The 22,300-nt window shown below is 40.1% G+C and overlaps 3 protein-coding genes across 4 annotated transcripts; 1 reads left to right on the top strand and 2 right to left on the bottom strand.

Annotated features, from left to right (window-relative positions):
* Window positions 1-2,970: 2,970 nt before the first annotated feature.
* Window positions 2,971-7,285, bottom strand: LOC121958185 (dual specificity tyrosine-phosphorylation-regulated kinase 1A-like). Its single transcript, XM_042507054.1, has 8 exons — window positions 6,899-7,285; window positions 6,517-6,698; window positions 6,201-6,324; window positions 5,515-5,625; window positions 5,347-5,409; window positions 5,065-5,246; window positions 4,468-4,529; window positions 2,971-4,106 (listed from the first exon to the last, which is right to left on the bottom strand). The coding sequence occupies exons 1-8, from the start codon at window positions 7,283-7,285 to the stop codon at window positions 2,971-2,973; spliced, it is 2,247 nt and encodes a 748-aa protein (XP_042362988.1).
* A 1,061-nt stretch (window positions 7,286-8,346) lies between these two features.
* Window positions 8,347-11,773, bottom strand: mterf3 (mitochondrial transcription termination factor 3). Of its 2 annotated transcripts, none has more exons than XM_042506591.1 (8): window positions 11,705-11,773; window positions 10,692-11,059; window positions 10,412-10,561; window positions 10,051-10,240; window positions 9,722-9,869; window positions 9,106-9,177; window positions 8,857-9,018; window positions 8,347-8,710 (listed from the first exon to the last, which is right to left on the bottom strand). In XM_042506591.1, exons 2-8 carry the CDS (start codon window positions 11,050-11,052, stop codon window positions 8,516-8,518), a joined length of 1,278 nt encoding a protein of 425 aa, XP_042362525.1. In that variant the 5' UTR covers window positions 11,053-11,059; window positions 11,705-11,773; the 3' UTR covers window positions 8,347-8,515. The 2 variants fall into 2 exon arrangements, with proteins under 2 accessions (XP_042362525.1, XP_042362524.1); XM_042506590.1 differs by having other exon boundaries at window positions 11,683-11,769.
* A 251-nt stretch (window positions 11,774-12,024) lies between these two features.
* Window positions 12,025-21,551, top strand: ptdss1b (phosphatidylserine synthase 1b). The gene is made up of 13 exons (XM_042506589.1): window positions 12,025-12,279; window positions 12,439-12,530; window positions 13,632-13,676; window positions 13,797-13,921; window positions 14,865-15,023; window positions 15,520-15,671; window positions 15,886-16,027; window positions 16,215-16,327; window positions 17,026-17,091; window positions 18,550-18,649; window positions 19,679-19,738; window positions 20,175-20,247; window positions 20,335-21,551. Exons 1-13 carry the CDS (start codon window positions 12,101-12,103, stop codon window positions 20,430-20,432), a joined length of 1,404 nt encoding a protein of 467 aa, XP_042362523.1. The 5' UTR covers window positions 12,025-12,100; the 3' UTR covers window positions 20,433-21,551.
* Window positions 21,552-22,300: the final 749 nt, after the last annotated feature.

Genomic DNA, 22,300 nt, shown 5'->3' with positions numbered 1-22,300 from the left:
GTGGGAATAAAAGGAATAGTCACGATCTGAGGGATGTTGAAGTCTCCAAATATCTACAACTTTCTTAGATTTCATTAAATTGTTAAGAGTTTGCACAGCAACAATATTAGATGCAGGGGCAGAAGAGAGCCTGTCCAAATATGGATCAAGGTAACAATTAAAATCGCCCCCAATCAATATTTGGCTTGAATCGTCATCTGAAATCATATCAAACACCTTACAAAAGAAAACAGGATCATCCATGTTCGGACCATAAATATTTACCAGTGTAATGGGGAGTTGCTTGATGTGCCCACTTAAAATAATAAATCTGCCATTTGGATCAATTGTAGATGAATGATAGCGAAAAGGTACTGTCTTACGGAAAAGTATAGCTACGCCTCTGGCTTTAGAAGTAAAAGGTGAGTGGTAGACCTGTGAAATCCAATTAGCTTTAAGTTTTCTATGTTCGGTGGCTTTAATGTGCGTCTCTTGCAGAAATATGATGTCGGATTTAAGTGACTTCAAATGTGCAAAAACTTTGCCTCGCTTTATTGGGTTTCCCATTCCCCGCACCTTCCAAGAGACCAAGGATATGAAGTCAAGAATATTATTCATTAGTGATAGTAAGACCAATTGAGAAATAGTGGCATTTTGATAAAGCACTTGCATAGATTACAACTGGTAGCCAGCAACAACAAATAAAAACCCAGATGAACAGATAACAAATATGTGAACAAAACCCCCACCCCGTGCTTCCCCAAAGGAAGCGGAGTCACCCTCATCCACACGTAGGGCCGCGGCCAAAAAGTAGAGAAAAAGAAAAACACCTCTCCGTCATGGCCCCTCACTGGCACACCCATAGCACAACAAATTGAAATGGAAAGTAAACTGCCGAAGTAAAAGTCATTTCAATAGAAAATTAGACTCTTCAGTTAAGTCTGCAGGTCAGGCTGTTAAAGCTTTTCATTAACAAAGATACTCGCTTGAGCCGGGTCGGTGAATATTTTTACCTGCCCTTGGTAATGTACATGGAGCCTGGCCGGGAAGCGTAGAGAGTGCCGGATCTCCTTCTCTCTGAAGTGTTGCAGCACCTCACGAAAACTCCGACGTTGATCCATGACCTCCACGGTGTAGTCAGGGAAAATCAAAACACGGTTACCTCCGTACTCCAGTGAACGCTGCCTCCCGAGCCGCAGGATCTTCTCTTTCTCCTGTGCCAGGTGCACCCTTGCAATTATCGTGCGGGATCTGGAGCCATCCGGCGGTTTGGGCTGCTGAGTGCGGTGCGCTCTGTCGATGACTACCGGCTTGGTGAAGTTGTCGTCACCCAGCACCTTGGGGGATCAGATTGGAAACACATTCAGTCGGCCTCCCTTTCTCCTCGCCTTCCGGGATACCAACAATCTTTATGTTGTTACGCCTGGATCTCCCTTCAAGATCAGAGAGCTTGGCGCGCAGCCTTTTGTTTTCTTCCTGAAGCGCGGCAACAGACGTCTCCACGACATGAATCCGCTGATCGTGCTCTGTAGCGAGATTCTCGGTGGTGGACGGCCTCTCAGTGAGCACTTGCTGGGCAGACAGGAGATTCTGGAAGCTCTGCTCAAACTTGTGAAACCGCTCATTAAACGAGCGCAAGAGGCTGTCTGACATTTTCTGCCAGATGGGTGGCAGTTTGTCTTCTTCTTCCGTTGGTAGCATGTCGGGAGATTTGGTGCTAGCAGGATCACGGCTGGCTGCGCCGGCTAATGTTAGCTGCCGAGTTGCTCCCTTTCCCCCTCGTGAGGCTTAACAGATGTGCTCATATTCCACTCTGCGGTGGTTTGCAGAAAAGCAAATATTCTTACAGTAAAAAGAGAGAGTCTAATGTTCAAAAAGGCAGTTTAAATGAATAAAATTCGGTGTGCTCTGAGGAGCTATTCTGTAGGCATCTCACTAGCCCCCCCTCACAGTCATGTAAGATGCGTAAAAAACTTTGTATGATACATTACCATTCTTTTGTAGTGATGCAAAAGTTAATTTAAAACACAGAACAACCACAAATAACACAGAATGATGATAGCAATAAAGATGAAAAACCTTTGATTTCTCAATTGATTGTCATCAAATATTATTAAATACTGATGTTTGTATTTTGCAGTTGTGGGAGAAGTTCTCAGTAATCATAATGGCTTATAAAGGACACAGAAAGAGGTCTGTAGCTTACTTCATAAAACAGAAAATAGTCTATGTACAAATATATATATATTTTTATCTGAGTAAAAGTAGCAATAGTAGGTAAAAAAAAAACAACCGAAAAAACTATGTTGCAAATACTTATGACTCTCCTTCCTCACTGTACCTCACTTCTCTCTCCATCAGTTTTAGGTGTGCAGAGCAGCAGCTATAGAAAGAATTTCGGCAGAAGATTGCATACCCAAGTAATGGGTTTATGACCATGTCATTTAAAATAAAATTCTCTACATATACATATATTATTTTTATTTTTACTTTTATTTTTTTTATTTTTACATGCAACAATGTTTAAAGAAAGAAAAGAAAATGAATAAAACATTAAAAAGAAAAGAAAAGAAAAGTAAAGAGTCGTCAGTCTGCACTGACCAGAGGGAGGTGAACTCATCGGTTGGGTGGGTTCACTCTTCTCCTTGATGCAGACCTTAATCTTTCTCTTCTCAAAAGGCCGAAGCCTTATCACTGAGCCTCCTCCAGATAAAGGCATGGATCAGTGTCATTCTGGACACTGGTGGAAGGTCCAGCTGGTGGAGGGAAGTGACGTCATCTGTCTCAAAGGTTCACCCTTTGTTCTGTGGGGCTATGGTGTGTACACCCCGGGAATTTTATGTTTGTTTTTGCCGGGATCTCCAGCCCCTCACTCTTATTGTCAGTCTTTGGTTAAGCGTCTTCAATAAATTGTGTTGTTTGCGTACTGTATAAGTTTGGCTGCTCCCTGAGCCATTGTGTCTGTCTGTGTGGTCGTAACGCCCTTCTCCTTCATGCAGACCAGTCTGGGGACTCACTGGGCCTCCTCCTCTTCAGCTCCTCCTGGAGTATCACACTCCTCTTCTTTGGAGGGAAGCTGCCTTCTGAGGTAGAGCATGGATCAGCAATATCATCAGCACCATCCGATTTTCTCTTCAGCATTGAACTGTTGTCCTTGCTGATGATGGTGGTCTGGATTGCGGGTTGCTTCTTCTTGCTCATCTCTGCAGGGTGACCACTGTGAGAGTGGAAGGTCCAGCTGGTGGAGGGAAGCGACGTCAGCTGTCTGGAAGGTTCACCCTTCTCCTTAAAGTAGTCCGTCATCTTTTTCTGCTCAGAGGTAGAAGCCTCATTGCTGGGCCTCCTCGAGGTAGAGCATGGATCATTGTCATTCTGGGCTGAGGGTTTCTCCACCGCACTCAGCCCAGCAGGGTAACTGTTGATAGGGTTGAAGGTCCAGCTGGTGGAGGGAAGTGAAGTCAGCTGTCTGGAAGGTTCACCCTTCTTCATCATGCAGACCGTCATCTTTCTCTTCACAGAGGCAGAAGCCCCATCACTCGGATTCCTCTTCTTCAGCTCCTCCTGGAGTATCACACTCCTCTTCTTTGGAGGGAAGCTGCCTTCTGAGGTAGAGCATGGACCAGCAATATCATCAGCACCATCCCATTTTCTCTTCAGCATTGAACTGTTGTCCTTGCTGATGATGGTGGTCTGAACTGCGGTTTGCTTCTTCTTGTCCAGCTCTGCAGGGTGACCACTGTGAGAGTGGAAGGTCCAGCTGGTGGAGGGAAGTGATGTTAGCTGTCTGGAAGGGTCACCCTTCTCCTTAATGTAGTCCGTCATCTTTCTCTGCTCAGAGGTAGAAGCCTCATTGCTGGGCCTCCTCGAGGTAGAGCATGGATCAGCGTCATTCTGGGCTGAGGGTTTCTCCACCGCACTCAGCCCAGCAGGGTAACTGTTGATAGGGTTGAAGGTCCAGCTGGTGGAGGGAAGTGAAGTCAGCTGTCTGGAAGGTTCACCCTTCTCCAGCATGTAGACTGTCATCCTCCTCTTGTGAGAGCCTGAATCCTCGTCTTCAGGCCTCCTCCTCTTCAGGTGTTCCACCTGGGTCGCTTTGGACTGGGCTTCTTTTGTGTTGTCCAGTTCATCTAAAAAAATAAATGAAAAATGTTTGATTTTTTACAAAGCTAATATTGGTAAAACATAATTAAACATGATAGACTCGCTGAGTGTGACCTTGTATATAAATTGATTTTAATGTCAAATAGCGATTCTGGGAATGGACCAATATTTACAAGCCATCATAACATTTTATCATAGAGACAAAAGGACCTCATTTGATTTTAAATAAATAGATCCTAGTGAGTGTGTGTGTATGTGTGTGTGTGTTGCCATAGATGAGCTTACTTTGGATGCTCGCACTCCTCTTTTTTGCTGAGGGTTCGCATTCTGAGGTAGAGCATGGATCATCCCTCTTCCTTTTAGGCGGCGTTGTTCTTTTTTGCCCACCTGTCTTCGCTGCATTCATGCTGCCATTCCTTGTACTTTTAGCCAAGGTGGTGTCTGGGCTCCTATGTTGATCGAAAAATGGTTTGAATTTACATATCCAAGCAGGCTTGTTTGCTTTCTTGCTGAGTTAGATGAGATGATGTTGGAGAAAACTTTGATGCATCCGATTATACATTTGCTCAGTAAAGTGACATAGACATTCTACAGGTCCATAATCACTTGTTGAAAACAATATGTATATTTGTGTGTCATCTGCATAATTATGGTAGGCTATTTTTTTAAATTATGTATAATTAAGCCTATTGGAAGCAAATAGCAATTTAACAGGAGGGGTCCCAAAATGGATCCCCCATGGGACTCCATAGGTCACGGCCATAGATATGACCTGAACCATGTCAGGACAGTTCCAGAGAGAATGACATAGTTTTCTAATATTTGTAACAATTTTTTATAGTCCACTGTGTCCAAAATGCTGTAACTATTTCCCTCCTTTCGTTACTATTTAGTTAGCTGCTCTATTGTTTATGCACAAAAACTCTCAGCAAGAAAGCAAAAAAGAAAACCAACTGTCACATATTCCTCTAAAATATTACTTACTTGTTGGTGTTACTGAGCATGCCAACCGGATGGCTCGTTGTCATAAATGGATGCTGAAGGATTTCCCTCGGTGTAATTCTTTCAGCAGGATCTATCATCAGCATCTTTGTTACGAGGTCGACAAAGCTCGCTCCATCACATTGATGTGCGGCTGCGTGCACCCCGGAATGGTGGTTTGACACCTTGAGGAGCAGAATAAAACAAATGATTAGAAAACCTAAACTATTATATGTTATATTTCCTCATGTTAAAGTTATGTAAGTATGCTTTGAGATGTCTTACCTTTTTTAGGTCACTCAGGCTGTTTATCGTGCAGAGATTACAAGTAGACTGTCCCCCTTCAGACTAAAGAGATGAAACATTTGAGTCAGAAATTTGTTCTAAATGCAGTGAAAAGAAACAAACATTTCCAAGATAAAAACACAGACAGATGACGCCTAAATAATTTACCTTAAATCTCCACTGTCTTGGGTATTGTTCTTTGAAAAACTGCCGAGTAAAGCGTCCAGCATTTAACAGATGGTCTGGTGGCTTCCCAATGGTGTAGAAGATATGTCTCATCTGTGGGCACAACACAGTGTTAATTGTTAGTTAATTGCTCCAAACATAAAATGTTAAAGTAATCTACAAATTAGATGCATACTGATGTGAAGTGAAAATTAATTTTTTTGTAGTTTCGTTATCTTAGAATGAGCCATTTATATCTACCTATGGAGCTGATTCTATTCCAAAGAGTCCACCATGTTGTTCTACATAGTAGCCCAAAGAGTACAAATCAAACTTTGGCTCTAGATACAGCTATTTGTATTTTTGCATTGCTGCCTTTCTTGAATCGGCCACAGTGGTTCTTCTTAACTCTTGGCACATGGGGGAAGTTTTCAGTTCTGCAACCTCACCGCAAGACAGTTAACTATGGTGGCTTGTTCAAAAAAACGCAAAAATGTGAATAACTATCTCGAGCCAGTGTTACAGCATAGAGGACTCAGTGAATAAGGACCCACTCCCAAAGTAAGAAGTTCTTAAGGTAACGAAAACACAGTTATATTTGATTTCCAGGTGATTACACATAGAAAAAAACCTTTCTCCCAATATGTCCTCCCAAAAATACACATTGGATCTTTTAGTGTAATACTTACCATATCATATTCATTTCTGCCAGGAAACAGTAATTTCCCCATCAGCATTTCCGCAGCGATGCAGCCTAGAGACCAAACATCAATAGCCTCGTTGAAGGGGGCCCCCAGGAGGATCTCTGGAGATCTGAGACAAGCAAAAGAAACTCAAACATGTTAGTGTGGTTGTAAGAGACTAACTTAAAACAAACTCTTGCTTAAAGTTTACTCTTAACAGTTTTATGAACATATAACGTTTTGGTCAGATGTCAGCCTGCCAGCGCACAACATCGACACAGATGTCACACAGCAGATTACAGATGTGCTGTCATTTACATACCTGTAATACAGGGTCTGAAGAATTGCACCGGTCCGTGCCTCATCTTTGAAACACGCTAAGCCAAAGTCGATGACCTTTATTTTCAATGGCTGCCGTAAATGGTCCACCATCATGATGTTTGCAGGCTTCAGATCCGCATGAACAACTCCTACGCTCCTCAGGAAATTCAGAGCTGTAGCCAACTGAAAACAAAAAAACAACTTTAATTATAAAGAACTGAAACAGCAAATGTATGTCGTTTGGCTCTTATTTGTTATTTTAGGGTTCTACTATTTTAATATGTTGACAGAGTTGAGAAGTGTATTTTGATGGAAGTTGCAAGGCCCATTGCTTTAGACCCTACAATGCAATCTGTGTAACAATCTGTATTACAAAAACATACCTGTTGCACAATGGGGCGAATATTCTCCAATTCAAGAGACTTTAATGGATTCCTCCGCAGGAATTCATACAGACTAATGTCCAGCTTTTCAAATTCTAGACAATAACGTCCCAGGAAGCTGAAAGAGTCTCTAATTCCTACAATGTTGAACTTCTCTGAGTTGGAGTGCTTCATAGTTCTGAGGATCTTTGCCTCTTTCTTGGCTTGCTCAGTGTGTCTCTGTTTTTTCAGGATTTTTATAGCAACCTTTTCATTAGTGAATACATTACTGCACTCTGCGACCTCTCCGTAGGAGCCACTGCCCAGGATGTTGAGTACCTGAAAATTTGCGAAGTTGGAGGAGATCCGGGTTCCTATTCTGACTTGAAAGCCCTGGTCGTCAGCCATGGTGGAATAGAAATCTGCTGTTGATGCCTCACACCTGAGAGGACAGTAGAAAGAGAATTTAGACACACAAAGTCATCCAGCAGCCAGAGGCAAAAAGTTGACACCAAAAAAGGCTAGTTAAAAATATGAAAAAATATTGCTTACCCCTACAACAGCTACTCCCAACAGCTAAATAAATACAGAAATTAAGCCATAGTCCAAGCTAAGTAAAGCCATGCTTATATTAAAAAGGCATGTTAAAATACATTAAAATGAAAAAATATAAATAAATATTTATTTTGTTGTATTCATGTTCCCATCCCTATTTATCTAAGCACACAAACAACGCTATACATACATATATTATTTTTGTACATTACCAATATTTAATTAACTTTTACACTAATTTATAAGCTGAAATTAATAGCTGGTGACAGACTGATTTCTCAAAATATGCGCTCATCTAAAAACAATCTGCCAATATCAACTACATTAGCTGTGAGCCAAGTGAAATTTAATACAAGTTTAACAAAATTTGATTTTATATCTACATTGAAACCAGATGTTTACTTTTAAAAGATACTAAACAAGTGATAATTGGAGGAATCAACATACCAGACGTCCAGGAGTCAGTCAGTGCTAATGAAGTTGTGTTGAATGTCAGTGAATAATAATAGTTGACGTTTGCCAAAAATGCTCAGTGTTGTCTTCAAACTGATGAACCAGAAGTTGAAAGTTGAAATGACTGAAATGGTGAATTGTAAGGCTTATACATAGGCTACAGAATCACTGTCATCATTCTAGAACACAAGAACACTTTGTCATGTAATGGAACCCTTGCACACTCGCGCGCGTGCACACACACACACACACACACATATATGTATAAAATAGAATACTGGATTATAATTGAAAATAAATAAAATAAAACAATAAATAAAACAAAAATACTGGATATCAATTATTACCAATAACCCCTTTAAAACCTGAGCAAAAATAGGTAATAGACTTACATAACTTTTATCACATTTATGATTACTTTAGATGGTTGTAGGAAATAAGTGCAATAATTCAGTCAGAAGTGCTGTCATGTACATTTATTAAACATCATATTTACAAAGAATACTTCAAACTCAGTTGATGCCCTCCATGTTTAAAGAATTTCATGTCTGCATGAGTCTGACATTGTGGTATTTATTCTGTGTGCTTGAGCACTTTCTGAAGTACTTTATAATGTCCCTTTGTGAAAAATTAAAGTGTCTTCAGAAACAAATTAAAATCTTCCAGTGTGGCTGAAGCCAGCTCAGTGCAAAAAACCTCATCGGGCAGAGACACCAGGCGGTCCAGGGAGATGTAGTTGGGCAGGATTGGGTCATATTGAGCCTTTCCAAGGTACTCAAGGAACAAGTGGCGCTCTCGGATACGCAAGTACCTGGAATTGAGGACCTGTGGAAGGATATATCAGATTCTTGTTTTATAATTCTGAATATGGAAAAAAAAAAAAATCAATCAATCAATCAATCGGTTCTAGTTTCTTTAAATTCAAAGCAAAAAAAAAAAAAAAGAAAAGCAAAAAACAGCTGTTTATCTACCTGTGGGAACTTGACGATCAGGTTGTGCGGCACCTTCATGACATTGTGAAGATAGTCAAATATTTGGATCAGCTTCCTTTTATTGGCAGTCAGTACTTTTGGGACGACAGTAACCATGTGCTGGATCTCATTTTCCTTAAAGCCAAGCTCTATCTCACACACCTGGGAAACACATTTACAAAATTTATACATCAGCACGTTAAGGTTACTCAAGCAAGTTTTCTGATATTATCTTTTGTTATTCATTACCTTCAAATTTTCTTTAACAGGCTCCAAACTGCCACACAGTAATCTGGGCAGACGGGCTACAATGTTCCGTGTCTGAATAGAGAAACAAAATTATTTGCTTTTTTTTTTTTTTAAACCAAGAAAGACCCAATCTATTTTCAAGATATAGACATGGCTGCGCTTCTCAATGAGCCTATATAGACCTGGTATTACCATGTGTTTCAGTGATCCGAAGACACATTGCCGTTCATACTTGTGCCTATCCTTCGTCTCCAGCTGACCACCTGTGTTCAGAGTGAATGCCTTGTGCATAGTTATTACATCCACACTTTTGCTAGCTGCTCTGTAGCATGCTTGCTTCTCACGTTAGCAGTTGTGTCAGCACACCTGGACATATCACTGTCAGCTAAATTGAACATATCTCCTGTGTTGCCCTTTATACTACAAAATATATGTGGTGAAATGCATCTAAGACCACCTGAGCAAAGTGGTTTCAGTGATCGGCTTGAAACTGCGTCTTGGTAGCCATGTACACCTGTATTTAGCACTATCCTGATGTAATCAGATCACACAAGAGGCAAGTTGATGCCATGTCTACACAGGGAGAACGAGACCTCCTATATCACAGTTAACTTACGTTAGAAGCACTGAGTTTAAGCTGCTGCTGATAGAAACCCAGTCTGTTGTCCAGCCTCTTCACACTGAAGTTCAGCAGATACGGTGCTCTGGACACCATGGATGCAACAGCCTCTGAACTAAACTTCTTTGACTTGAGATAATTCACCCTTTAAAAAAAACAAAACAAGGCCATCTCAGGACAGATACAGAATAGGAAAATGACCTGCCACTACCACAGTATACATGGTTATATAGCTTCATGTGACTTAATCTGCTTAGATTGATTTCATTTTTAAAGAGAAATTTGGCAAATATTGAGGCATGTAATGTGAGATCCCTTCTTGTCACCTGGCCTGTAGGTTATCCAAATTCTGAGTGAGAATAAAAGGGTTGTGGGTTATGATGTGGCCAAAGCAAGAGTCCTCCACCCCGATCTCTTTAAGAAACAGCAGCCTTGGAGCCACATCTGTGTCATAGTTGAGCTTCAGCAGCATGGAGCCCACATTGGGCTTTTGTTCGAGCTTCCACAGGCTTACACCTGCAGTGAGAGGATGAATAATGACAAATGTGTGGCCGACACATTTAGGTTAAATCACTGTTTAAGATCATTGCCTGTATCACACTAAGTCTGAACATGCTTCCAAACTACAAGTCAATAAGATTCCCATTATTCTCAACAGTATTTGTAAAGTTTGCAGAGTTTTATTACCTAGCTGGACCAGTTTGCTGAGTGTCTCAGAGTGGTCGACATAGTCTCTGAGAGAGGTGGAGGCAGGAGGCATGGCAGAGGGAACAGATATACTGACAGCCTCTTCTTCACTGATCTCCTCTAATGCTGACAGTTCAGCAGTATCCAGATCTGGTTAATGAAGAGGAAACAGACCGAACAACATATTCAGCTGACTTTCAAGATAAAAAAAAAACAAACATGTAAATTAAATGTTAAATTTTAAGGTTTTCATGGTCAGCAAAAGCAAACCAATATGTACCTAATGACATCTGACTTTCAATCACTGGCACAACATCTCCAATTGGCAATAAGGGGCTTCTGTATGCAACAACATCTTCTCTCAATGTTCCTTCAACATACTTGTCTTCTTTTGCTTCAGTTCCAGGATGTGTGGCAGCTAAGTCACTGTAACAGAGCATCTGTTGTTTCCACCTCTGTCTTGCCTGAGTTGTTGTGTGGTTCCCCTTAAAAAATGAATATCCAAGTGGGATTTTGATAGATACCCTTGTATGAGTAACGCAATGGTGAACTTGAGTGGAGTATTGGCAGGTTCTTGCCACAGTCCTGGAGAGGAAAAGATTTCTGCACTGCAGATACAGCTGTGTACAGGATGAAGCCATGGTGATTCTGCAAGAAACAAAACAATAATGATGAGAACGGCCATTCAGTGTAGGGACTGCTATTATCATCTCCGGCCAAGAACAGTGCACTATGCCTGATAAACATCAACAGCATTTCCATAGAGCTTGATACCGTCAAAACACATTTGCACGTCTTATTTTCCTTCTCCCCCTCTCTGCATTCTGAAAACTAAAATTCAAAATATTTGCTAATTTACCTTATGTATACTGGTGTTAGTATATTATATGAATAGCATCTTCTTAGACTGTGTATTCAATAGATATACTGTATATCTTATACTCCATGTGAATGCTTTTACAGTAGGCTAACTGCTTAATATAGCTGATCATGAGTGCCATGACGTGTAGGCAGAGACAAATATCATTCATGACTACAGAAAGGCAATGAAAACGATTTACCTTTCAATATGGTATTCATAAATGCAGGTAAGATATAATACATAAGTTTGAGACTGTACTGTCGTCCTACAAGCTATCAGTGAGCTAAACCGGATGAAATGTTAGCGTTAAATGCTAGCAGGCTATCAAAATAACAAGCCTCTTTAAACCTGGGGGGAACACGCCAAACCAAACATATTATTTTAGACTGTTACATTTTTTTTTACTCACGACAATGTAATCCTCAGTTCACCTTTATCATTCACCAAGGCATTGCACAATGTCAACTGTTTTCACGTGTGTATTTCACGGTAGGACTTCACGGAAATGTCGATTTGTGGGATGTACCACATTGACATATTTGTGGGTATCCGAAGAGCAATAAATATACATAGGATGAAAGAATATTTGAAAGGCTGAATTTAAAGGAATAAAAGGACCGCTCTGACAAAATAGCCACATTTTGTTATTATATATTCATATTATTTGTTTTGGGGAACACTACAATGCGTAGTTTCACGTAAAAACACCCCCATAAGCACTATAGTTCAGTCCGTCTTTAGAGTTCCTGCTTAAGGAGCTATCTGCCTGCATCATCTTGTCTCTCTACTTTTACAACTTTTAGCCGTCAAAATTAAGAAAAGGCGACATGGCAGCTACCGTGACTCCTCGAACAGATCGGAAGGACGATTTTAACTATAAGTTACATTTCCGAATGATAAACGAGCAACAAGTGGACGATATCTGCCTCGACTTCTTCTATAAGCCACACACCATCACACTCCTGACAGTTACTGTGCTCAGCCTCATGTACTTTGTGTTTACCAGGTACACTGTGAACTTTTATTTTTGCCAAGAGTTACGAAATTAGAGTTTTTAAAACAATGAGCACAAAGAAACCTAGCTGCCTGTAACTAAATGTAACTGTCCAAGTGCTGAAGGAAGATAAGCTCCTCTTTGTTAACATGTGATTCTGTAATGTTACAGGAATGATGAGCACTGTGACAACAACCTCCGAGTTGGTCTGTTGGTGGTTATCTCCTTCTTCTCGGTCATCAGTGTCCTGGCCTTTCCCAATGGTAAGCTATATAGCTAAACTTAGATTGGCTCCTTCATTAAATGGTGTGAAATTTAGTCCCAGATACTTCCTTGCAGTTCAGAAACACCTTGAACTGGCAACTATTGTGATCATCAGTGAAAGTTTGTCATTTTTCAAAGCACAATTACCAAATATTTTAAGTTTTCATCTTCTAAAATTTGAATGTGCTGCCTTTCTCTATCTTAGGGGCTGTTCTTTATTTGTAAGAGTATGGGGGGCTTTTTTTCTTTATATATATATATATATATATATATATATATATATATATATATATGTGGGATCTCACATGCAGTTTGAAAAACACAAAATTGCCCTGAAAACCTGCCAGAAATGCCAGATTTTTCCCACTTCTGTTGGTAAACCTAAGTTTTGCAACCTTACCACGAGATGACACTAACTCCTACATAATGGACCTTTAAAGGTTCAGTAACTTCTTCCAGGGCTTTCAGCTGCATCTTACAGTCTGCTGGCTTGCCATGCAGGTAGAAGGTAGAGGGTAGATTTATTGGTCATTTTTTAAACCAAGTTTAAAAAAATGAAATAACTTTTGTTGTTGATCATGCTACATCTTTGGAGTTTAAGGATGGGTTGATTAAAATCAGCAGCAACTATGAAAATTCTATCCAGTTCCTTGGGCATGTTGCTGCTGATGGCATCATTCAATTCCTGCTGTACATTTTTTGAATTTGCATCAGAGTCTTGTGTCCAAATGGCTCCCACAAGGTCCGCCCATCCGGAGTAATAGCTTGTTCTGGGATGTTTGAGGTTTGACCATGTCTCTGTGAAGATGTCTGCGAAGCAGTCTCTGATCTCCCATTGCTGAGTGAGCCTTAATTGCATCTCATCCACTCCACTCTCCTGCAACCGGACATTAGCCAGAAGAAGACTTGGTAGAGGAGAAGCTCTCGGTCCAAGTCGAGTCAGCCTCGCAAGCTCTCCTCCCCTCTCTTTGTCCGGCGTTTTCGGGTTCTGGAAAAACCTTAATGGACCCTGAGTGTAGATTTTTTTGGTCAAATTTGCCTCTACTATGCAAACAATCCCAATGCCACTTACCAATATGACCTCTTTTTTTCTCCATCAGGACCTTTTACAAGGCCGCATCCTGCGATATGGCGAATGGTGTTTGGTGAGTGTTCACCTACATCTATCTCACTGTTTTAGCATCATTAACATTAACCTTCTTTTTCTGCTTGGGTCCACTTTTCATTTTTATTTATCCTCGCTTGCTTTCTCTTGTCCTGGATAGGCCTCAGTGTTCTGTACTTCCTGTTCCTTGTCTTTGTCATCTTCCTCAACTGGGACCAAGTAAAGATGTTGATGTACTGGGTGGACCCAAATCTGCGTTATGCCACACGGGAAGCCGATATCATGGTGAGGATGATTCTAAAACCAATCATCTGAAACAACAGAGCAAGTGCGCACCACAACTAATACTATGGGCCCTATTTAAACAGTCCATGGCACATGGCCTAAAATGCATGTAGGGCATGTCCAACTCACTTTTGCTAATCAAATGGTGCATAATACTGGCACAAAGTAAGGCATGATGAGCAAGGGGGTTGTATTAGGCCCTCAATAAAAAAAAAAAAACAATGTTTTTGGGGCGTAACATGAATTCAACCAATCAGAGTGTCATCTCCCATTCCCATTAAAAGCCATGTATGGTTGCAATTGATATATTTCTATTTACATGGCAGATTTGGCAAATTGGAGAAGCCAGCAGTTTTCTGCTGAGAGTAATGCAGTAAGAGCAGTAATGTGACTGCAGCAACATGGAACATTTAATAAGCAAAACTAAAAGCTGTAGTTATAATCTTGACAAAGGAAACAGAAATGAACTTAGTGAAACATAATTTAAGTTACAGCTTCTGAAATGATCAATGAAGTTATGCTGGTTCCTGTGTCTAAATGTGCACAGTGTCTCTCTTAATGGTGTTATTGCTGCGGAGCATCAGGCACAGTAGCTCAGCTCAGCTCTCTGCTGTGTACACATTTTAGAGAATGCAATTAGTATTTTAATTTTCATTGCACCAAAAATGCGCCTGATTATCTAAACAGTTAAGGATGGATGAATGAACATTTTCTGCCTACACAACATGGACCCTGGCTGTTAAAATGACAGCTACATCATTCTCAAATTAGCAATAACAGTTGCGCTGTACTGTGTGCCATGTTGCATTGGGAGAAGATGGGATAAAAATGTTGGAAGATGTCAGAATGCATGGAAGGATGGATGCATCGAGAAGGCGTCTCTCTGGCGATTCTCTGTTATTTCTAGGAACATTTTCTGACTTAGTCGCCTTTCCCTTTACAGGAATATGCTGTGAACTGTACAGTGATAACGTGGGAGCGGATCCTGAGCCACTTTGACATCTTTGCATTTGGCCACTTTGCAGGCTGGGCCATGAAGGCTCTGCTCATCCGCAGTTATGGTCTCTGTTGGACCATAAGCATCACCTGGGAGCTCACTGAGGTACCATGCATGTGATCAAGAGGCGGGCATGCTTAATGTGTCCAAATCTGTTGTGCAAATCACACCTGTCCAAGAGCCTAAACAGAAATTCAGTCTCCAATGTCATGCAAAAAAAAGTCATTTCTTGTCATTTGTATTCATCCAGCCCATACAAGCACACAGCATTGCTTCAGCTCAATCTGTGCAGCAACAAGGACTGTTTGTTTGGAAGAAACTCATCATAACAAAGCAGTAGTATGAGCAGAGGTTTCTGTACATAGCAGGCGCTGTTGCCTTGACTGCTGCCAACTGTTGACTGGAGGGATTAGATTACAGGATTTAGTTTAATACCAGATTTAGTTATCACAGAATCAGCTGCGTCACGGATCCTGAGGCCAACGAGGTGCCGGACTAATTAAAATAACACACTCCCTCAATTAAAAAAAGCGTTTTGTTTCTTACGCCACATAAATGCAATGAATTTTCATTCTGTTTTCACATCTTTTTTCTTCTACAGCTTTTCTTCATGCACCTGCTGCCGAATTTTGCAGAGTGCTGGTGGGATCAGGTGATACTGGACATATTGTTGTGTAATGGAGGAGGCATCTGGCTCGGTATGACCGCCTGCCGGTTTTTGGAGATGAGGACATACCGCTGGGCCAGCATAAAGTCAGTAAAGCTTTTTTCCCTTTGTCTTTTTTTCTTTTGTTGCTTCCTTTGATACAGCTACAAAATCAGATATCATTTGTAGATTTCAATTAGAATCATTTATTTTTCAAACAGACAGTAGATAAATTCAATTAGTTTTATACATGATATGTTTGATGCAAGACTGCTTGTGTCTGTATCTCAGTATTCTTAACAGCACACATACTCTTTTCAGGGAAATCCACACCACCACGGGGAAGATTAAGCGAGCCGTGCTCCAGTTCACCCCAGCCAGCTGGACTTATGTACGATGGTTTGACCCAAAATCATCCTTCCAGAGAGTAGCAGGCATCTATCTCTTTATGATCCTATGGCAGGTGCTGTATTTTTTTTTTTTTACCTTAGACTTACTTATCTTTTCTTTATTCATTAACTGATCAAATACTCTAGAAAAGCTTCCCCTTCAATATGTCATCCTACAACTCACCCTTTGCAGCAAGTATACAAAATATCTATAAGACATCCCTTTAATATTGCCCGTCTTACATCCTTTTGTCTTCACAGCTGACGGAGTTGAACACGTTTTTCCTGAAGCACATCTTCGTATTCCAGGCGTCTCATCCTCTCAGCTGGTGTCGCATCCTTCTCATTGGAATCATCACTGCACCCACTGTGCGGTATGTTCAGCCCTCAAAACGGCATCCTTAGACTAAACATATGAGAAACAATAAATGTGATATGATATTTTTCTAAGGTAGCATGTAATTTGAGTATTGCAGATAGTTTTTTGCGCGGGGAAGTGGTTGTTCGCGATGCTTTCTGAAATTTAAGTTTGTGTGGAAACTTTCATGGGACAGTTCACCTCCAAATGTATTCATCAGTTTAGACTGTTTTATTCGAGTTGCTGAGTGTTGAAGATACCAGCTGTAGAGATGTCTGCCTCCTTGGCATAAAGCAGACCTTGTTTCAGTTTCAAATGGGAACTGTTTTCTTTCTACCAAACTACCCCGTCAACCATATCACTGCATGGAAGCATGCATCTGCTGCTAGCTCACCTAGCCCCACTGAGCTAGCTCATGTTATAGCTCAGGCAAGGAGGACGCCATTAATGATTATATCTCACTCTGTCTCAAGCATGAGCTTCTCATCCATATGTAGATGCACACTTCCTTCTGACAGTGATTCGGTTGGTAGAAAGAAAATAGGTCCTTCAGCACTGGGCAACTCACACCAAAACAATCTAGATTAATAAATAGCACTACAATTACTGTAAGAGGAAAAGTGTGTATTTTTTATTTTTGGGTGAGCTGTCCCTTTAAACACTTACTTTGTTTTTGAAAAGATTACATTTCCTAATTTCTTTATTCTCTTTCAGACAATATTATGCATACCTGACAGACACTCAGTGTAAACGAGTTGGCACACAGTGCTGGGTCTTCGGGTAAGTTATTTTTTTCCTGTCAGTTCTTTCTTGCACTGATCCAAAAACTTGCCACATTGATGTTGTTTCTTTAAAACGCGGAGTGCTTCAATAGGAACTTTTTCAAGAACTGTCATAACATTTTCAGTTTTGCTAATTTTCTTCTTTCACTGCGCATGACATATTTTGTGGCAATTTGTCAGTTAAATTACAACCTTGTGGTGCTGGCACTGAAGCCTGGTGAGCAAACACACACTGAACTTTGTTCGGAGTCTGGTCGACTTTCTTTGATCTCGTCGGCATATATATCAGTAAAAGAGGATATGCAAACGCTGGTTGGCTATCCCTTTTTTTCCCACAATATTTTTATTTAGTTTTTCCATGTCGTAAAATACAACTTTTTACATTCATATAATACATAACATAACATAACAATTACTACCTTAATACAGAACAGAGAGAGAGAAAAGAAAAGAAAGAGAGAAAAAATATATCAAGACAAGAATGCTCTTCTGTTTGTAAATGATAGTCTTTACAAAGTGGAGTAAATTAAATTTAATTAATGCAAGAAAAATTATACAAGCCCAGAAACTGCATCGTCCACATAGGTAGCTTGATAACATCTGACTTATTCATTCAGTCGGTGAATGATTTTCCATAAAAGTACAATACATTTTTTGGAGTAAAGCAAGCTGAGGTCTATAAATGCTGGCTATCCTTGTTTATAATCAAACATATCAGAATGGTACCTTAAGGTCATGTTTTACTGGTCTTTTCCTGTTTGTGGTTTATGGATGAAATGTATTGGCAGGCAAGACAACAGATGTTGTAGATTGAGATATCACAACCAATCAAAGTTCCTGCGCATTTACAACTTAAGGGTGAATGGATACTTCAGCCAAACTGACAGCAACAAACAATGAAACTACTGTTGTGTAGGCCAGTAGCCCAAAATCTTAATAGCCTTAAAGTTTTTCCAGATCCTACGAGCTATTTTATTTTAGTTAACATATGACTGAACAGGGTTTTAACTAGTTTTAAATTCAGCTTTATAACAGTGTGGTTTGAGGTCTCTTTAAATTCATCACGTAATAGTCGTTGACCTCCTCCCAGACACAAAGCTGCTAATGCCCTCAGTCTGCTCCAGTTTCCATAGCAACGAGACAGTCTCTCTCCGTCTGCATGAATTACTTAACACTGAGGCTGCTCTCTTGTCCGAGGTTTACCTCTGCAGAGTAAAACTTACAAGTGAATTCTCACAACAGCTTGAAGAGTGAATACTGTCGTGGGTTTGAATAGCTCGGGAACAATAATACAGAGCGCATGCATTTTGGACTCATATGCTACAAGTGTTAGACATCCACAGAGAAGCCCTGCTGCAATGAAATGGTGTTGCCAAGAGAGGGGGCCATTGTTAAATACAATAAAACACCCAGAGTAACCATGCCATTAATCTAATGCTATGCTTTTTTTCTGTAGGGCAATCGCTTTCCTTGAGGCTCTTGTTTGTGTGAAATTCGGTCACGACTTGTTTTCCAAGACACAAATTCCCTATGTAATCCTGTGGCTGCTGAGTTTGGTAAGAAACAGTGTGTGTGTGCGTGTGTGTTGTGTGTGTGTGTGTGTGTGTGTGTGTGGGTGTGTGTGTGTGTGTGTGTGTGTGTGTGTGTGTGTGTGTGTGTGTGTGTGTGTGTGTGTGTCAGATGCATCAATACTGTGCAACTATAGTTCTGTGTAAATATTATAACACTGTGATGCCCATATCTACTTTTTCAGAAAGGGTCACCAACAGCTGCTTAAGTATACTACAGTATAGTATACAATATGATACACACCTTCATGGATGAGTATTGAAAACAAGGGGATATCATGCATCACCTCTGCTAGTTTCGGATAACTGCTGTTTCATAACCAGCAGAATGAAGTGTGTCAGGGACCTGTTGCATGTTTTAAAGCTGACTATGCAGACATGAGTGCTTTACATGGCTATCCAAGGTCAGCAGTTGCATGTATCTTTTTTTGTGGGTTTGCCCCAATGGTATTGAGTTTGGCACCTATAAAAAGCTTTAAAACTTTACAGCAGGGATACTTATCTTGCTTTGGCCAGAGGCCACTTTTGCATAATAACAGAAGGCCCGGGTCCAGTTAATAAACAATGGTTAATATTTGATACATAAATAATTAGCCCTAACTTCTGTTTTAGGATAGGGGGGGTTCCTCCCCTGGCACTTTTTTGATAAACAAGCTCTGTTATGATGCTTTTTATGCACTCTGGTTCTATTTTACCTGAACTAGTGTTAGGTACATTGTTGTGTACTCCGCTTGCTACTAAACAACCATTCCCGCGACGTCACCAGCTAGCTTGTTGAAAGATGGCAGTGCTTTACCGGCAAAAAAGTGAAATACTGTATTCTAGCAAATCGAGTTGAATATCCAGTTTGATTGCAGTGCTACATCTTGCCTAAGGAAAAAAATAAACCAGTCATATTGTTTCGTGTCCCTTCTCCACTTTAAGGTTTCTTTTGTCCTGCTTGTTGAATGCATTTTCTCTCATGTCCTTGGAAAAAATGTAACCAGACTTTTTTTGCATCCTCTTGTACATTTTTAGGCATTTATCACACTTCTGTGTTTATATGGGATGGTGTCGTATGAACAAAATAAGATGAAGGTGAGATGTCGCTTTGGACCTTGATTGAAAGCCTCTGTTATATTTAAAGTATTCATTTACAAAATGTCTTGAGAGCAAAACCTTACGTTGCTGACTTATTGTTTTCAAAGTTAAAGCACAATAGATCCTTTTAACAACAGACACTTTTCATTTGTCATACAAGGAAAACACAGGTGTTATTAATAACATTAACTCTGCTAATTGAGTGTCCCAGTAAGGCATGACATTGACCCAGTATGCACAATACCAGGAACCTGAAACTGGTGCAGCTAAATGGATTTAATTTCATTTCATTAGTTACTCCTGTGCTCCTCAGACTGTGCCATGTCAAAATGACTGAAGCAGAAAGGGTCAGCAAATTCTAGCTTACTGTATAGTTACTCTTTAGAGCTGATCATCTTTTTATTTATCACATCGAGCTTCCTTGTGTTTACAGAGCAATTCTCCACAAAGTGAAGATTGCCACGACAGCAGTGTTGTCGACCCGTGTGTCCCAGATGGCGTTGCAGGTCAGTCTCATAACAGGCAGATTGGTGACAGCTCTTATGTGAACTCAATTCCAAATGTTGACATAGTTTTGTCTTTTTCCTCCGTAGCTCAGAGGGATTCATCGAGATGTTTACAACCGACAAAACGGAGGCGAGCGTCTGGCAGGAATAGATTTGTGAATGGCCATAGTGGAAAGAAACAGTAAACTTAAGGGACATGGACTACTCACATTCTCAGTGAAAGGGTGCAGGATATACCCAACACGAGGAATACAGTATGCACTTGAATTTATTAAATGATTGTAAAAGTGGCATAAACGGTTTGATAAGTCCCAAAGGGCAAACACCCAAACAAAGCCACATGAACAAGCCCTTATATGGTATTTCCACTTTTGAAGCTGTAATGTTTTGTGGGAGTCAAAGACGAAACACAACAATGAGCTGAAAGCCTTATACACTGGCAGACTGGGGTGTTGATTCTTTAGTACTCTGGCAGGACGAAGGAGCACCTTCTGGGCTGAAACTTTTAACCAACATAAAGTGTGAAAACAGCATTTCCTCTAATGGCCACTTGAGGCTAGCTACAAAAGCGAGTCAATCCCCATAGACCCCCATGTTAAAATGCTCAACTTTACAGCAGAAATACACACGTTTACAGTCTGATACAAAAAGCACTTTTGGACTTTATAGTAATTTTCAACTTCATGACAACTGCACGGGTGGTGAATTTTTATATAACTCACCCATTTACATTTTATGAAGGCTTAAAGATGCATATTATGGGCATGACTGCTTTGAGAAAAAGACTGTTTGTTGATAGTGTCCTCGGGGTTCCTCGCTCCCTCACAGTTCCTCCTTTCCGTCCAGATACGGTCACTTCTGGCCCCAAAAAACCAAGATGTTGACAGCCGAAAGGCCGAACTTGAGGCTTCAGAACGGGAGTCCACAAACCAGTGGGTGACAGCACCAAAGCTACATCCGTTATTTTATACGGTTTATGGGCAGCACTAGCAGATCTTTAACACTGTATAGCAAGGACAAAATTGGTCTTGTATTTAATGTCAGATAGTTTTAAACAACCAAGGACTATGCACTGAATTTTAAAAAAGAAGATGGCCTTATGAAAACCTTCATCCTACACCAACATTTTCTACCTTAAATTACTAAATGTTTGAATGCTTTGCACTGTGGGACACATTAAGTACAACCAGTCAGGGGTGTGTCACACCAATATGGTACACTTTTTTTTTTTGCACTTAACCTCTTATTGACTATTGTGTTTTTGTATATTATTGTGTACTAAATTAAATACCTTTACTAGAAAACTAAAGTATCATGTTTTTGTTTTGTTGTGTTTATGCCATTTCGTTTTAATTTGTTAACATAGTTGATTTAATATTTGTGTTTATATTATATTTGCCAAAAGAGACCACATTTTGCACTTCTCTGTAATACAGTAAAGTGCTGGTATGGACCACCCTTTTCTTCAATCAAAACTGCATCATCAGGAATTTTTTTTTTGTCTACTTCAAAGGAGATGAACAACAAGGTCTTTCTGAACCAGTTGTCTCCTTTACGTGGTATGCTTATTAGCGTTCATCAATTTGATACTGAAACTCCTTGTTTGTTGTAGCACTTTTTGAGTGTGTTTGTAATGAGAGAGAGAGAGAAGTGAGCGGTGTACTATACTTACAGAGAATACTGTGACATTCAATGCAATTGCACCATGGTGACATTCAATAGCAGAGGATAATCACTTGTCTTTTTTATTGATCCCAATTAATGAAATGTGACACTAATAAATTGCATTACATGAATGGTCCTCATGAGCTGTTCTTAACATTTATATTTATTGTTAGAATGTGTTCTAGTATTTTCCTTTAATGACTGCTTGTTAAATTTGTATTGATATTATTTGTGTGAAACTTTTTTAAGCACCAGCCTGCCTGACTGGTTCTACTCCATTGACCATCTATGGATCTAAAAGTGTCAGACTACTCTGTATTTAACATAAAATGTTATGAAAAATGTTATTTGTAACCTCCAATGTGCTACTAAGTATTACTGATTTAGA

The sequence above is a fragment of the Plectropomus leopardus genome, chromosome 18 (assembly GCF_008729295.1).
Source record: "Plectropomus leopardus isolate mb chromosome 18, YSFRI_Pleo_2.0, whole genome shotgun sequence".
NCBI classification, from domain to species: Eukaryota; Metazoa; Chordata; class Actinopteri; order Perciformes; family Serranidae; genus Plectropomus; species Plectropomus leopardus.
The sequence above is the reverse complement of the archived record's forward strand: the minus strand, read 5'-3'. Positions and strand labels throughout refer to the sequence as shown.

Bases quoted from the DNA above. Each gene is read 5' to 3' on its own strand.
- LOC121958185 (XM_042507054.1), bottom strand. From the start codon at position 7,285: ATGGCTGACGACCAGGGCTTTCAAGTCAGAATAGGAACCCGGATCTCC. The intron at 6,699-6,898 runs GTATGTTTTTGT...TTTTGTTTTCAG, and splicing joins TTCGCCCCATTGTGCAACAG to TTGGCTACAGCTCTGAATTT. The intron at 4,530-5,064 runs GTAAGTAATATT...CGATCAACATAG, and splicing joins ATGCTCAGTAACACCAACAA to GAGCCCAGACACCACCTTGG.
- mterf3 (XM_042506591.1), bottom strand. From the start codon at position 11,052: ATGGCTTCATCCTGTACACAGCTGTATCTGCAGTGCAGAAATCTTTTC. The intron at 10,562-10,691 runs GTACATATTGGT...TTCATTAACCAG, and splicing joins TGAAAGTCAGATGTCATTAG to ATCTGGATACTGCTGAACTG. The intron at 8,711-8,856 runs GTAGATAAACAG...ATCCTTCCACAG, and splicing joins TGATCGTCAAGTTCCCACAG to GTCCTCAATTCCAGGTACTT.
- ptdss1b (XM_042506589.1), top strand. From the start codon at position 12,101: ATGGCAGCTACCGTGACTCCTCGAACAGATCGGAAGGACGATTTTAAC. The intron at 15,672-15,885 runs GTCAGTAAAGCT...TACTCTTTTCAG, and splicing joins TACCGCTGGGCCAGCATAAA to GGAAATCCACACCACCACGG. The intron at 16,328-17,025 runs GTATGTTCAGCC...ATTCTCTTTCAG, and splicing joins ATCACTGCACCCACTGTGCG to ACAATATTATGCATACCTGA.